Raw genomic sequence first — 16,624 nt, 5'->3', positions numbered from 1 at the left:
CCCTTCTCCAGTGGATCTTCCTGACCCAAGAATCAAACAGGGGTCTCCTGCATTGCAGGTAGATTCTTTACCAAATGAGCTATCAGGGAAGCCCATTTGTTAGCTTAAAAAACTTACTAATTGAAGAAGCAGAAATAGCATATAACATAGTCTTCTGAGAAAAGCAAATATTACACCCCAAACCTGCAAGGCTCCAAATATGATTTTGTTTCAACAAGTCCTATTTTATTACATTCATCATCTCACTTCTATTTAATAATCAACTTTTTTTTATACCACTCACACAACAATGATGAGAGTGAGCAGGCTACTTACCCCACCCATTGTAATTCCATGAATAAGTGCAATATATGGTTTCTGGCAAGAATCTAAAAGAAATGGAGTTGTAATTAGTCACAATGTTTAAAACACATTTGCTTTTTCCAAAAATCACAAGTTACATGAACTGTGAAATATCAAGTAGACTAAATATACAGCTTATAATACAAACATGTTTTTTAAAACATCAATTCAGAGTATACTACCCAAAGCAATTTATAGATTCAATGCAATCCCTATCAAGCTACCAACAGTATTCTTCACAGAGCTAGAACAAATAATTTCACAATTTGTATGGAAATACAAAAAACCTCGAATAGCCAAAGCTATCTTGAGAAAGAAGAATGGAACTGGAGGAATCAACCTACCTGACTTCAGGCTCTATTACAAAGCCACAGTTATCAAGACAGTATGGTACTGGCACAAAGACAGAAATATCGATCAATGGAACAAAATAGAAAGCCCACAGATAAATCCACGCACATATGGACACCTTATCTTTGACAAAGGAGGCAAGAATATACAATGGATTAAAGACAATCTCTTTAACAAGTGGTGCTGGGAAAACTGGTCAACCACTTGTAAAAGAATGAAACTAGAACACTTTCTAACACCATACACAAAAATAAACTCAAAATGGATTAAAGATCTCAACGTAAGACCAGAAACTATAAAACTCATAGAGGAGAACATAGGCAAAACACTCTCCGACATACATCACAGCAGGATCCTCTATGACCCACCTCCCAGAATATTGGAAATAAAAGCAAAAATAAACAAATGGGACCTAATTAAACTTAAAAGCTTCTGCACAACAAAGGAAACTATTATCAAGGTGAAAAGGCAGCCTTCAGAATGGGAGAAAATAATAGCAAATGAAGCAACAGACAAATAACTAATCTCAAAAATATACAAGCAACTCCTACAGCTCAACTCCAGAAAAATAAATGACCCAATCAAAAAATGGGCTAAAGAACTAAATAGACATTTCTTCAAAGAAGACATACAGATGGCTAACAAACACATGAAAAGATGCTCAACATCACTTATTATCAGAGAAATGCAAATCAAAACCACTATGAGGTACCATTTCACGCCAGTCAGAATGGCTGTGATCCAAAAGTCTACAAGCAATAAATGTGGAGAAAAGGGAACTCTCTTACACTGTTGGTGGGAATGCAAACTAGTACAGCCACTATGGAGAACAGTGTGGAGATTCCTTAAAAAACTGGAAATAGAACTGCCTTATGATCCAGCAATCCCACTGCTGGGCATACACACTGAGGAAACCAGAAGGGAAAGAGACACATGTACCCCAATGTTCATTGCAGCACTGTTTATAATAGCCAGGACATGGAAGCAACCTAGATGCCCATCAGCAGATGAATGGATAAGAGAGCTGTGGTACATATACACAATGGAGTATTACTCAGCTATTAAAAAGAATACATTTGAATCAGTTCTAATGAGATGGATGAAACTGGAACCTATTATACAGAGTGAAGTAAGCCAGAAAGAAAAACACCAATACAGTATACTAACGCATATATATGGAATTTAGAAAGATGGTAACAATAACCCTGTGTACGAGACAGCAAAAGAGACACTGATGTATAGATCAGTCTTATGGACCCTGTGGGAGAGGGAGAGGGTGGGGAGATTTGGGAGAATGGCATTGAAACATGTATAATATCATGTATGAAATGAGTCGCCAGTCCAGGTTCGATGCATGATACTGGATGCTTTGGGCTGGTGCACTGGGATGACCCAGAGGGAGGGTACTGGGGAGGGAGGAGGGAGGAGGGTTCAGGATGGGGAACACAGGTATACCTGTGGCAGATTCATTTCGATATTTGGCAAAACTAATACAATATTGTAAAGTTTAAAAATAAAATAAAATTAAAAAATAAACAAAACATCAATTCATATACAATCCTAATCAGCTATTCATTGTTATTAAATAACTCAATACCTCAATTTGAAACAAATGAAAGACCATATAATTCAGCTACTGAGAAAAACAATGTTTCCCTTGTAAGTCATGAATGTTTATCTAACACAGCTGTATTTTAAAGAACATAATTTGTTTTTTATGCATCTAAAGAAGCATCTGGATATAAAGAGAAGTGCAGCATACAGGAAAAAGCATGGACTGAGAGTGAGAAGACCCAAATTGCAGTCTCTGCTTTGTCATTAACTGGCAATTCAACAATATTCAATATATATGTTGCTGCTGTTGTTCAGTCACTAAGTCATGTCCAACTCTAGCAACCCCACGAACTGCAGCATGCCAGGCTTCCCCATCCTTCATTGTCTCCCAGAGTTTGCTCAAACTCATGTACATTGATTTAATGATGTTATCTAACCATCTCTCCAGTGACAAAATGTGGTCTACTGAAGAAGGGAATGGCAAACCATTTCAGTCTTCTTGCCTTGAGAACCCCAAAAGCAGTATGAAAAGGCAAAAATATGACACTGGAAGATGAACTATGGGCAAGAATCCCTTAAAATATATGGAGTAGCCCTCATAGTCAACAAAGGAGACCAAAATTTAGTGTTTGGGTGCAATCTAAAAAATGACAGAATGATCTCTGTTTCTAAGCCAAACCATTCAGTATCACAGTAATCCAAGTCTATGCCCCAACCACTAATGCTGAAGAAGCTGAAGCTGAACAGTTCTATGCAGACCTACAAGACCTTCTAGAACTAACACCAAAAAAAGATGTCCTATTCATCATAGGGAACTGGAATACAAAAGCAGGCAGTCAAGAGATACCTGGAGCAACAGGCAAGTGGTCCTTTTCATCATAGGGGACTGGAATGCAAAAGTAGGTGGTCAAGAGATACCTGGAGCAGCAGGCAAGTTTGGCCTTGGAGTACAAAATGAAGCTGGGCAAAGGTTAACAAAGTTTTGCTAGGAGAACGCACTAGTCATAGCAAATGCCTTCTTCCATACACAAGAGACGACTCTACATATGGACATCACCAGATGGTGAATACCAAAACCAGATTGATTATATTCTTTGCAGCCAAGATGGAGAAGCTCTATACAGTCAGCAAAAACAAGACTGGGAGCTGACTGTGGCTCAGATCATAAACTCCTTATTGCAAAATTCAGATTTAAATTGAAGAAAGTAGGGAAAACTACTAGGCCATTCAGGTATGACCTAAATCAAATCCCTTATGATTATACAGTGGAAGTGACAAATAGATTCAAGGGATTAGATCTGATAGACAGAGTGCCTGAAGAACTATGGAGAGAGGTTCATGACATTGTACAGGAGGCTGTGATCAAAACCATCGCCAAGAAAAAGAAATGCAAAAAGGCAAAATGGTTATCTGAAGAGGCCTTACAAATAGCTAAGAAAAGAAGACAAGCAAAAGGCAAAGGAGTAAAGGAAAGATACATTCATCTGAATGCAGAGTTTCAAAGAATAGGAAGGAAAGATAAGAAAGACTTCCTCAGTGATCAATGCATAAAAATAGAGGAAAACAACAGAATGGGAAAGACTAGAGATCTCTTCAAGAAAATTACAGATAAGATACCAAGGGCACATTTCACGCAAAGATGGGCTCAATAAAAGACAGAAACGGCATGGACCAAACAGAAGCAGAAGATATTAAGAAGAGGTGGCAAGAATACACAGAAGAACTATACAAAAAAACATCTTAATGACACAGATAACCATGATGGTATGATGACTCACCTAGAGCCAGACATCCTGGAGTGCAAGCTCAAGTGGGCCTTAGGAAGTATCACTATGAATAAAGCTAGTGGAAGTGATGGAATTCCAGCTGAGTTATTTCAAGTCCTAAAAGATGATGCTGTTAAAGTGCTGCACTCAATATGCCAGCAAATTTGGAAAACTCAGCAGTGGCCACAGGACTGCAAAAGGCTAGTTTTCATTCCAATCCCAAAGGAGGGAAAGGCCAAAGAATGCTCAAACTAGCACTCAGTTGTACTCATCTCATACGCTAGCAAAATAATGCTAAAAATTCTCCAAGCTAGGCTTCGACAGTACGTGAACCAAGAACTTCCAGATGTTCAAGCTGGATTTAGAAAAGGCAGAGGAACCAGAGACCAAATTGCCAACATCTGCTGGATCATTGAAAAAGCAAGAGAATTCCAGAAAAACATCTACTTCTGCCTCATTGACTAAGCTAGAGCCTTTGACTGTGTGGATCACAACAAACTGGAAAATTCTTCAAAAGATAGGAATACCAGACCACCTTATCTGCCTCCTGAGAAATCTGTATGCAGGTCAATAAGCAACAGTTAGAACCAGATATGGAACTGGTTTCAATTAGTAAAGGAGTATATTAAGTCTGTATATTGTCACCCTGCTTATTTAACTTATATGCAGAGAACATCATACAAAATGCTGTGCTGGATTAAGCACAAGCTGGAATCAAGATGCCAGGAGAAATATCAATAACCTCAGATATGCGGATGACACCACCCTTATGGCAGAAAGCAAAAAGGAACTAAAGAGCCTTTTGATGAAAGTGAGAGAGTGAAAAAGCTGGCTTAAAACTCAACATCCAAAAAACAAAGATGACGGCATCCAGTCCCATCACTTCATGGCAAATAGATGGGAAACAAGGGAAACAATGAGAGACTTTATTTTCTTGGGCTCCAAAATCACTGCAGAGAGTGACTACATCCATGAAATTAAAAGATGCTTGATTCTTGGAAGAAAAGCTATGACCAACCTATACAGCATACTAAAAAGCAGAGACATTACTTTGCCAACAAAGGTCTGCCTAGTCAAGGCTATGGTTTTCCCAGTAGTCATGTACAGATGTGAGAGTTGGACCCCAAGAAAGCTGAGCACTGAAGACTTGATGCTTTTGAACTGTGGTGTTGGAGGAGACTCTCAAGAGTCCCTTGGACTGCAAGGAGATCCAACCAGTCCATCCTAAAGGAAATCAGTCCTGAATATTCATTGGAAGGACTGATGCTGAAGCTCCAATACTCTGGCCACCTGATGCGAAGAACTGACTCTTTGGAAAAGACCCTGATGCTGGGAAAGATGGAAGGTAGGAGGAGAAGGGGACGACAGAGGATGGGATGGTTGGATGGCATTACCTATTGAATGGACATGAGTTTGAGCAAGCTCTGGAAGTTGGTGATGGACAGGGAAGCTTGGCAAGTTGCAGTCCATGGGGTCACAAAGAGTCAGACACGACTGAGTGACTGAAATGAACCATCTCATCCTCTGCCACCCCGTTCTCCTTCTCTCAATCTTTCCCAGAATCAGGGTCTTTTCCAGTGAGTTGGCTCTTCACATCAGGTGACTTCAGCTTCAACATCAGTCCTTCCAATGAACATTCAGGATTGATTTCCTTTAGGATAGACTGGTTTGATCTCTTCCTGTCCAAGGGACTCTCAAGAGTCTTCCAGCACCATAGTTTGAAAGCATCAATTCTTCAGCTAATGGCACCCCACTCCAGTACTCTTGCCTGGAAAATCCCATGGGCAGAGGAGCCTGGTAGGCTGCCGTCCATGGGGTCACTAAGAGTCGGACACGACTGAGCAACTTCACTTTCACTTTTCACTTTCATGCATTGGGGAAGGAAATGGCAACCCACTCCAGTGTTCTTGCTTGGAGAATCCCAGGGACGGGGGATCCTGGTGGGCTGCCATCTATGGGGTCGCACCGAGTCGGACACGACTGAAGCGACTTCGCAGCAGCAGGAGCAGCAGCCTTCTTTATGGTCCAGCTCTCATATTCATACATGACTACTGGAAAAACCATAGCTTTGACTATACGGGCCTCTGTTGGCAAGGTGATGTCTCTACTTATATACTGGCATTTCCATATATGTACACATTTGTATACATATACACACACATAAGCTATATGTATATATGCCTATCATACATGTCTATATCATGTATATGATACATAGATACGTTTTCTCATCTATTAAATGAGACTTGCCTCAGAAGTTCCTTCCAGCTCAAAAATTCTGCCAACTTTTACTCTGCTCCTTTCCCTCTTTTGTTCTTCCTTCCTCTGAGAGAGGGAGTCACCCACAACATAAACATATCCATCACTGTACTTCTACTAGTTTGTTGCCAATATAACTTCCTTACCAAAGACCAATATAAAATTTCAGTTTTGATCCATCTAGCAATTCTGTAAATATTCCCAACCTGCCAAATAAACCACCAAAGTACAATTTTAACTTCACATACACAAGCATGTCCACAGCCCTCAATTTTTAACTATAATCCCCTAGAAACAATAGAAACTAATGTCTCTATTGATAGGGGTGGCTACTGCTACTGCTAAGTCGCTTCAGTCGTGTCCGACTCTGTGCGACCCCATAGACGGCAGCCCACCAGGCTCCCCCGTCCCTGGGATTCTCCAGGCAAAAACACTGGAGTGGGTTGCCATTTCCTTCTCCAATGCATGAAAGTGAAAAGTGAAAATGAAGTCGCTCAATTGTGATAGGGGTGGAGATACATACAAATTCACCATTTCAGCTACAGATGCATATATTTTAGTTATAAAGTATTAAAAGCTAACTGATGCAGGACACAAGGCCAAAATTTGTCAAATTCCTTCATGATTAAGATAGGTCATTATAATGTACAGAAATTATGCCTGGAAGGCTTTCTCTTGTATATTAATATTTTACCAAACTCTTTTCTTCTTTTTTTTTTTTCCCCAAACTCTTTTAAAACTAGAGGTTTTATCCCCTCTTTTATTTAGTATAGCAGCAGCAGCACTAATATACCAGCCAACAGCCAAATATAGTTAGATTAATTACAATTAAACAAAGGTAAAATTAGGCTTATTGATCACAAGTAGCCCCATTCCAAGTGCTTGTTAGTCACGTGTAACTAGCAGTGGCCATATTACTCAGCACAGAAGCAGAATATTTTCATCATTCCAGGAAGTACTGTTGGACAGTGCTGGTAAGAATTTTTAGAATGAATAAAACATTCTAAGTGAATCTGATCTGTATAATTTTACAGATTATGAAAGAAATGTGAGCTCTCCACTGAAAGTGGCTCACTTAAATTGGGAAACAGCCTCTTTTCCCCACTGCTACTTCAAAGACACTGAAATTCTAGAAAATAAATTTTTTTCAATATATATCCAAGTTCAAAGCCAAACAAGGGAAATCCCCAAGTGCCAGAAACATACAAGAAAACTCAAAGTTAATAGCTGTATGGAAGCTACAGCCAAAGATTATGAGCGAGGGTGTGTGTATCTGTTCTGAATCAGGAAGAAATTCTAGGCCACACAGAACATGCAATGAGCTACCTACATAAAGCCTTATAGTAATAAGAGCTATGTGGTTTGTGAAACATAGCTAGGAAAACTCTACCTGCTGATGCTGGGACTCAGTAAGTCCCTGCCCAGGAGAGAAGAGGAAGAAGTCAGAAAAAGTGGATGCTCAAGTACTGGACCAGTGCAACTGAACAAACAAAAGAAAGTACCCCAAACAACTTTGGAATAGAAATAATGTCTGTAACTTGGTAAAAAAGCGTCTACAAAAAGATTATACTAAAGAATGAAATTTTAAAAGCTTTCCCATGTACATCAGAAATAAGACAACACTACAATCATTCAGTATTATAACAGAGGTTCTAACCAAATGTAACAAGAAAAGTCATAAATATAAGGACTGGAAAGAGATGGGGAAAAGTCATGTGCAGAGGGTAGAATTACCTATATAGAAAAGCCAAGATAATCTACAGAAACATCTTTAGAACTAACAACAAATTTCAGCAGGGTTGCTGGTTATAAAAACAAAATACTAAAATCAAAAATATTTCTATAGGCTAGAAATAGTCAATTAGGAAATGTAACAAGTAACAAAACAAACTATTTAAGAATAACACTTAAAAAATACTTTTATCAGCAAGATCTTTATAGAGAAAATTACAAAACATGAAAGGACATGAAAGTCAATCTGATGAAAATGTGCTAAAACTGGTTTATGGTGATGTCTGCATAAGTTTACTAAACGTCGAAATAATTTTAAGATCCTTTTGGAAACTCAAGTCCAAGAGTAGCCAAGACAATCCTAAAAGAAGGGTAACTTTTCCTACCACATATAGACATATCTTAAAGCCATACTAATTTTAACACTATAGTTTCATCATAAGTACAAACAGACCAATGAATAAAGTTGTCCAGAAACAGATCTGATCACAAAGAACTTGATATACGATAGAAGTATCATTAAAACCAGTGAGGAAGACAAAGCCTTTTCAGTCAAAGACATTACACATCTAGTTTTCTAAAAAGAAAATAAAAGATGTCACATGCAAAAAAAATCCAAGTACATTGGATTTAGAGTATAAAAAACAAACTATTAAAAGAAGATATAAAAGAACATCTTAAATACTCCCATGTTTTTGTTTTTTTTTTTTTTTTTTAGTGCAAAAGAACACAAATCATAAAGGAAAAGAATGCATTCATTTCATCTCAAACAAAAACTTGTATATATGAAAAGATAAAGTAGCAGACTGAGAGAAGTGTGTTTACATAAAGACCTATAAAATCAATTAAGAAAAAAATGATAAGAAAGAAAAACATAAGAAAGAAAAACAAAGGATGAAACTGAAAAGAAAATCTAAATGATTAACATAAAACACCTTCTACCTCATGCACTTACAATGAAGCACAAATTAAACCACAGTAAGATATCAAGCTAACAAAGTTTAAAAACAAACAAATGACAGCAATGACATGCAGAAAATAAAGTCTTGTACTTTGGAGACGAATATGGAAACACACTGAAGAGGTATAAACTATGACCCATCCATTTGGCTTCTATTATTTCTAGAAACTTCTGCACATGGGCACCAAGGATTTACATATAAAGATGTAACAATCTGTATTAATAAAAATTTGAAATAATCTAAAATATCCATTAATGTCAAATAGGTAAGTAATACTGGGTAGCTGAATAACATAGAACAGTTACATTCCATGCTATTAAAAAACAACTTTTGGCATATGCAGTAAGAAAGTACTTATGAAAATTTCAAAACCATGAAATAATACTACTTTTGTTCATAAATATATAGTAAAAATATAACGTACAGCCTAATCAGATGTGCTAAAAATTAATGACAATGGTTTCTTCTGAGGAGGGATCAGGCTGCTTCTGGAGAAAGAAATGGCACTGAAGCGAGCAACGAAGTAGACTGGACAGTAAAAATTTTAAAAATTCATAGTATTCTATTTAATTTAAATAAGTTTCAAAACATCAAACAGAAATAAAATACAGAGGTCTGTTCATTCTGAGCTGGTGGATATACAAGTATTCACTATATTATCCACTGTAATTTAACACTTGAAACACATGCTTGATAAAAGTAACTACTACTTCACTTCCAATGAAATCCAGAATGATGACTATAAAGAAATTTCATCCCAGAGTTTCTCAGGAATTAGGAAACGATACTTCATTTTATAGAGAAAACTGGGACCCTATTTTTTTGTTTTCCAAGAAACCCAACCATATGATGAGAATCCATGATTCCATGTTGATTATAGGGCAAACAGTAGTTAAACCTGACTGTAGTCCACCAGGCAAGAATACTGAAGTGGGTAGCCATTCCCTTCTCCAGGGGATCTTTCTAAACTAGGGACAGAACCTGAGTCTCCATCATTGCAAGCAGATTCTTCACCATCTGAGCCACCAGGGAAGCCATTTAATAAAAAAGTGTGAATTGTTCTGGAATGAGCAGTCAGACTTTGTCAGCAAAGTAATGTCTCTGCTTTTTAATATGCTGTCTAGGTTGGTCACAGCCTTCTTCCAAGGAGCAATGCTTGCTTCCAAGGAGAAAGCATTAAAAGACATTTCATGGCTAGAGTAACTAACTGCAGTGATTTTGGAACCCCCAAAAATAAAGTCTCTCACTGTTTCCACTGTTTACCCATCTATTTCCCATGAAGTGATGGGACCAGATGCCATGATCTTAGTTTTCTGAATGTTGAGTTTTAAGCCAGTCTTTTCACTCTTCTCTTTCACTTTCATAAAGAAGCTCTTTAGTTCCTTTTTGCTTTCTGCCATAAGGGGGGTGTCATCTGCATATCTGAGGTTATTGATTTTTCTCCCGGCAATCTTGATTCCAGCTTGTGCTTCATTCAGCCCAGCATTTTGCATGGTGTACTCTGCATATAAAAGTTAAATAAGCAGGGTGACAATATATAGCCTTGATGTACTCCTTTCCCAATTTGGAACCAGTCTGTTGTTCCATGTCCGGTTCTAACTGTTGCTTATTGACCTGCATACAGATTGCTCAGGAGGCAGATAAGGTGGTCTGGTATTCCCATCTCTTTCAGAATTTTCCACAGTTTGTTGTGATCTACATACACAGTCAAAGGCTTTGGCATAATCATTAAAGCAGAAGTAGATGTTTTTCTGGAATTCTCTTGCTTTTTCAATACTCCAACAGATGTTGGCAATTTGATCTTTGGCTCCTCTGCCTTTTCTAAATCCAGCTTGAACATCTGGAAGTTCACAGTTCACACAACATTGAAGCCTACCTTGGAGAATTTTGAGCATTACTTTGCTAGTGTGTGAGATGAGTGTATTTGTGCAGTAGTTTGAGCATTCTTTGGCATTGCCTGTCTTTTAGATTGGAATGAAAACTGATCTTTTCTAGTCGTGTGGCCACTGCCGACTTTCCAAATTTGCTGGCATATTGAGTGCAACACTTTAACAGCATCGTCTTTTAGGATCTGAAATAGCTCATCTGGAATTCCATCACCTCCACTAGCTTTGTTCGTGATTACTTTGCCAAGAAAGGCCCATCTAGTCAAAGCTATGGTTTTTCCAGTAGTCATGTACGGATATGAGAGTTGGATCATAAAGAAAGCTGAGTGCTGAAGAACTGATGCTTTTGAACTGTGAAGTTGGATAAGACTCTTGAGAGTCCCTTGGACTGCAAGGAGACCAAACCAGTCAATTCTAAAGGAAATCAACCCTGAATATTCACTGGAGGGCCTGATGCTGAAGCTGAGCCTGCAATACGTCGACTACCTGATGCAAAGAACTGGCTCCATGGAAAAGACCCTGATGCTGAGAAAGATTGAAAGCAGGAAGAGAAGGGGATGACAGAGGATGAGATGGTTAGACGGCATCACCGACTCAATGGACATGAGTTTGAGCAAGCTCCGAGAGTTGGTGATGGACAGGGAAGCCTAGCGTGATGCAGTCTACACGGTCACAAAGAGTCGGACACAACTGAGTGACTGAACTGAGCAGTCAGGCTAATTGAGTTCATTTCTGTCACAAAGTATATAAAAGACTAAATAAAGCATGTTGACTACATTTTAATAACTCATTCTATGCAGCTTTTGTCTTCATTCCATTTTCAAAGCTCTCAGCAGGGCACACATACCAATGGCATTGTTCAGAATATATTCCTCTCGGAATAAATCTTGAAGCATTTTCTGGTTTGTATTTCTAGCTTCTGAGAGTGCTAAAATACGAGAAAAGGGAAAAAAAAAAAAAAAGGATTACAAATATAAAAAAGTGTTTTCCAGTCAATACAGTCAGATAAATTTAAAATACTGTGACAGAAAGTACCAAAGGGAAAGTCTAGAATGGTTTCTTAAGGTTCTGAAGTCGCCCATACCACAGACATCTTATAGTCAGCCCCAAATCCATAGTCCAATGTCAAAACTTCAAGGCAAAAATTCTTATTTAGAACAACTTACAAGGTGCTATAAATTGTAAGTTATATATTGGTACCAAATGCATATTATTTTGACTATTTTCTATACCACCTGAACAAACATTTGCTGTATACATGTTTTCTTTGACAACGTATCTTAACACAAATACGTTATACAGGGAATTCCCTGGCAGTCCAGTGGTTAGGACTCACACTTCCACTGCAGGGGGCACGGTTCCTGGTGGCGGAACTAAGATCCCACAGGCTATGCAGCACAGCCAAAAAAAAGTACATTATATGCATACACACAAAGAAATGAATGCACACATTGGGCACGCACACACAGAGTTCTATATATTCTAACTAGTTAAATACGTCTGTCATATTCATCTCATGGAACGTTTGCTGAGCATCTACTAGATACCATGCGCTATTTTCAGTGCTGTTATAAGACAGCTGCCTGGAGTTCAGACTAGTAAGACAGACTATTAAAATATACTCCCTGTGCCATGCCCACTCTAGGGTTGGGATGCGACAGAAATGGAAGCAGAAGAGATAATGATTAAAAGAAGGCTTTCCAGAAGAGAGACATCTGAGCCAAATGTGAAGGATAGGTGAGGGTTTTCTAGAAAATGATGGCAGTGGGGGGTTGGGGGCTCTGAGTAGACAAAGGAGTACCTACAATGGCAAACAGGCAAGAAAGAATAAAATCAAGAAATAAGTAAAGAAAAAGAAGTAGTTTTAAAAGACTAAAGGAGAATGGTAAAAGGTGAGGCTCGAGAGGTAAATGACATAGTAATATTCTTATTATATTTTCATGGATATTAATAAATAAGGATGTTAAAATCAAATGGTTTCATTTCTGTTGCAATTTTCTGTTATCCAGAGTTCACATCCACTACACTCTTACTATGGTCAATGTCAAAACTGCCATCAAAACTCTCTTCCATATACTACCAAGTGTATATGCTTTTCCTGTCTTTAAGTCCTATGAAAATTACCTGCTGCTGCTAAGTTGCTCAGTCGTGTCCGACTCTGTGTGACCCCATAGACGGCAGCCCACCAGGCTCCTCTGTCTCTGGGATTCTCCAGGCAAGAATACTGGAGTGGGTTGCCATTTCCTTCTCCAACACACGAATGCATTCTAAGTCGCTTCAGTTGTGTCCAACTCTGTGCAACCCTATGGACAGCAGCCCACCAGGCTCCTCTGTCCACAGGATTCTCTAGGCAAGAATACTGGAGTGGGTTGCCATTTCCTTCTCCATGAAAATTACCTACTAAAATATAAACTAAATATATATACATGTTTCTTCTTTTATGAGAAACAGCTGCATAAAAACTGGTGACTACTAGATTTTTAGACAAACTTCAGAACTGATACAGCTTCCTTCAAAATGTTCTAACCAAATATTGACTTCTTTTCCTGTTGGTTTTTTTTTTTTAAAAGATTGGGAACTCCCTGATGGTCCAGTGATTAGGAGTCAGAGTTCACTGTCATGGCCCAGGTCCAATCCCTGGTCAGGGAACTACCCACAGACCATGCAGTGCAGCCGAATTAATTAATCATTGAAAGTGAAATTAAAAAGATAAAAATTTTTAAAAAGGTTTGCTATTGAGCCTCATTCTGAGGCTTTCACTGATAAAATCCCTAAAACTCTTATCCATTATCTTTTTTCATTTCTCACCAATTCTAAAAGAAAAGGAGTACAAATTGTATTGCTGGTGAAATAAATCTCTTTTACTTCAGAAATCCTCTGAGATTGCCTTCTAATCTTATTCTAATCAATTATTAATAGTTCCATATAAATTAAATGATGTTTTAGTAATATCATTAAAAAATTTTTTTTCAGAGTGCTCACTTACTGTCTCGGACTATGATGTTTAAAGAAACTAAATTTCTTGGAATTGAGATCTTAATACTTAATACATGTAAATGAGAATAATTCTAGAATTTTTAAATGTATTTCCAAACAGCAATATAAAGTTAAAACTCATACGCACAAATAGAAGATGCTAAAATCAACACATAAGGCTCTGCTCATTTGTAAACTGACAGGATCAAAGGCCCAACTCTAGAGCAAAAGTTAATTCTAGGCTGAAAAACAGTGTTTTAAAAATATTTAAGTTGTAGGCAAAACAATAAATTCAAAAACAATTCAGTTAACAAGTCATTCTAGGGCTTCTTTGATGGCTCAGACAGTAAAGAATCTGCCTACAGTGTAGGAGAGACCTAGGCTCTATCCCTGGGTCAGGAAGATCCCCTGGAGAAGGGAATGGCTATCCACTCCAGTATTCTTGCCTGGAGAATTCTACAGACAGAGGAGCCTGGTGGGCTACAGTCCACAGGGTCACAAAGAGTCAGACATGACTGAGCAACTAACACTTTCACTATGCAAAGGACATCAGTTTGATCTCTGGTCTGGGAAGATCGCATATGCAGTGGGACAACTAAGCCAGTGTGCTCTAGAGCCCTAGAACCGCAATTACTGAGCCCATGTGCAGCAACTACTGAAGCCCGCATGCCCTAGTGCTCATGCTCTGCAACAACAGAAGCCACCGCAATAAGAAGCCCAAGCACCACAACTAGAGTAGACCCTGCTCACCGCAACTGGAGAGAGCCCACAGCAAGAAAGACCCAGCACAGCCAAAAACAGTCTAAGCAGCTGAAAATTTCAAAGTGAGATTTCAAGATTCAGTTCCTTTAATAGATATTCGAAATTATGTCCTGAATTGAGCTTGTTTCTTTCTATTCCAAATGTAATGGTTTACATAAAATTATAAATTTAGCAAACAGAATAACCCTAACACCATCTTAACACAATACAAAAAAATCAAATATAAAAAATAAAACACTAAAAAAAAAAAAATCCCAGGAGCCTACAAACTCAACATTTCTTCTCTCTTTCGTCTTTAACTGTTAAATGTGTACAGACTGACGTAAATAATTAGCAAGATAAGGAAAATTAATCTTTTTGACTATCTCAACATGTGTATTTAAACATAAAAACATTGATAATATAAACAGGATAAATACTATATTAAGTGCATTCTTGCTTTGGGATCATGAACAGTGGGAAAGCACAAAGTCATAGATATATGTAAGAGTACGTTATATCTGGAGAATGGCAAGTACTCAACATAGCCAGATTGTCAGGCCTATGAGTGTTTAGGGAGAGGAAGCTGAGTTATAACCAGGAAGCATTTCTGGTAAACCGCCTAAACAAAGGGCTTCCCAGGTGGCTCAGTGGTAAAGAATCTGCCTTCCAATGCAGGAGATGTGGGTTCAGTCCCGGGGTGGGGAAGATCCCCTGGAGGAGGGCATGGCAATCCAATCCAGTATTCTTGCCTGGAGAATCCCATGGACAGAGGAGCTTGGTGAGCTACAGTCCATGGGGTCGCAAAGAGTTAGACACAACTGAGCGACTGAGCATGCATGCATGCCTGCCTGTGATAAACTGAGCTGCTTAATAACAGCTATTTAAAAATAAAAAGTGAATTCACGTATCATAAATTAGACATTTTGTTCAAGATGATTAGGGGAAATAAAGTATTTGGGTGAAAGGGAGCAATGTTTTTACCTCTGATATCACCTCCAGCACAGAAAGCCTTTTCACCAGCTCCCTTTATGATGATCAGGAAAGTTTTCGGATCTTGTTCCCACTTCTGGTCAAATGTAAAAGAAGATGGTATAAGCATATTATAAATACAAACTCATGACCTATGGCTGATTCACATTGAGGTTTGAGGTTTTTTCTGCTTTACAGAAAAAATTCTGTAAAGCAATTATTCATCAATTAAAAAAATAAATTACAAAAATGAATGAGATATATCCATATACACATAAACACATATGTGTATATATAGACATATATGGATATACGCAAAGCATAAGCTTTATAAAGCATATCCAGAAGAATGGATTCTAACTTCATTTTCTTTTCTGACATAAATTAGAAGCTATTTCAAAGTTGCTAAATGAGTACATTTTGTGATCCGTATTTGATAATGACAACTTTGATACCAAGGTGAAAAAAATATGGGCCTAATAATGTTATGTTACATAAGCTTATAAATCTGATAAACAAATCAGCCCAGAGATTGCAGATAAACAGCAGTAATCTTTCTACTGTGGTGATAAAGGCTCTGTCCTACTGACAAATTTGTAAATAACAGAGTGGAAACACTTTTCCTGATCAAATCTGGAAGTGTTTTGGGGTTGGTAAGGACAGCTAATAAATAAGCAGGATGAAAGAATCAAGAGCCAATGGATATTGAAAAGGCTAGAACAATAGACTAAATAAAAAATTAGTTTACCAGAGTCAGAAGAATTAACCGGGGTTCCATGAATTCTACACTAGAGAATAAAAATATACAAGATAAAGAAGAGATGTACCTGGGAAGAGGTGGTTGTCCAACAGGTTAATGCAATACTAGATTACACTAATGGAAATATGGTATTCTAACATGGAAGTTTCTACTTTTCTTCCACTTTAACCTGGAACACCTGGTTTATTCCTCTATATCACACTTAAGCTCATATTATAAGGTGGCCCAAACAGATAAAGAATGGAAGACTCATCAAATGAGGAATTAAGGAACTGGTGAGCAGGGGAGAACTCATCTTTAACCCCTATGTGGCCAAGTGTATCA

General features: G+C 38.0%; 1 protein-coding gene across 8 annotated transcripts in view; it reads right to left on the bottom strand.

Annotated features, from left to right (window-relative positions):
* The window catches only part of HIBCH (3-hydroxyisobutyryl-CoA hydrolase), a 152,555-nt gene that overhangs the window by 107,544 nt on the left and 28,387 nt on the right, over window positions 1-16,624 (bottom strand). For 6 of the 8 annotated variants that reach the window (XR_003513374.1, XM_027555457.1, XM_027555422.1 and 3 more), the window contains exons 4-6: window positions 15,553-15,637; window positions 11,699-11,779; window positions 316-368 (exon numbers count right to left, since the gene is read on the bottom strand). Coding sequence is in view for 7 of the 8 variants with exons in the window: in XM_027555457.1 (XP_027411258.1) it covers window positions 316-368; window positions 11,699-11,779; window positions 15,553-15,637 (219 nt within the window). In the remaining variant the exon portion in view is untranslated. The remainder of the gene's footprint in view (window positions 1-315; window positions 369-11,698; window positions 11,780-15,552; window positions 15,638-16,624) is intronic. The other 2 variants (XM_027555449.1, XM_027555435.1) reach the window with 1 other exon arrangement.

Source organism: Bos indicus x Bos taurus, chromosome 2 (genome assembly GCF_003369695.1).
Source record: "Bos indicus x Bos taurus breed Angus x Brahman F1 hybrid chromosome 2, Bos_hybrid_MaternalHap_v2.0, whole genome shotgun sequence".
Lineage (NCBI taxonomy): Eukaryota > Metazoa > Chordata > Mammalia > Artiodactyla > Bovidae > Bos > Bos indicus x Bos taurus.
The sequence above is the reverse complement of the archived record's forward strand: the minus strand, read 5'-3'. Positions and strand labels throughout refer to the sequence as shown.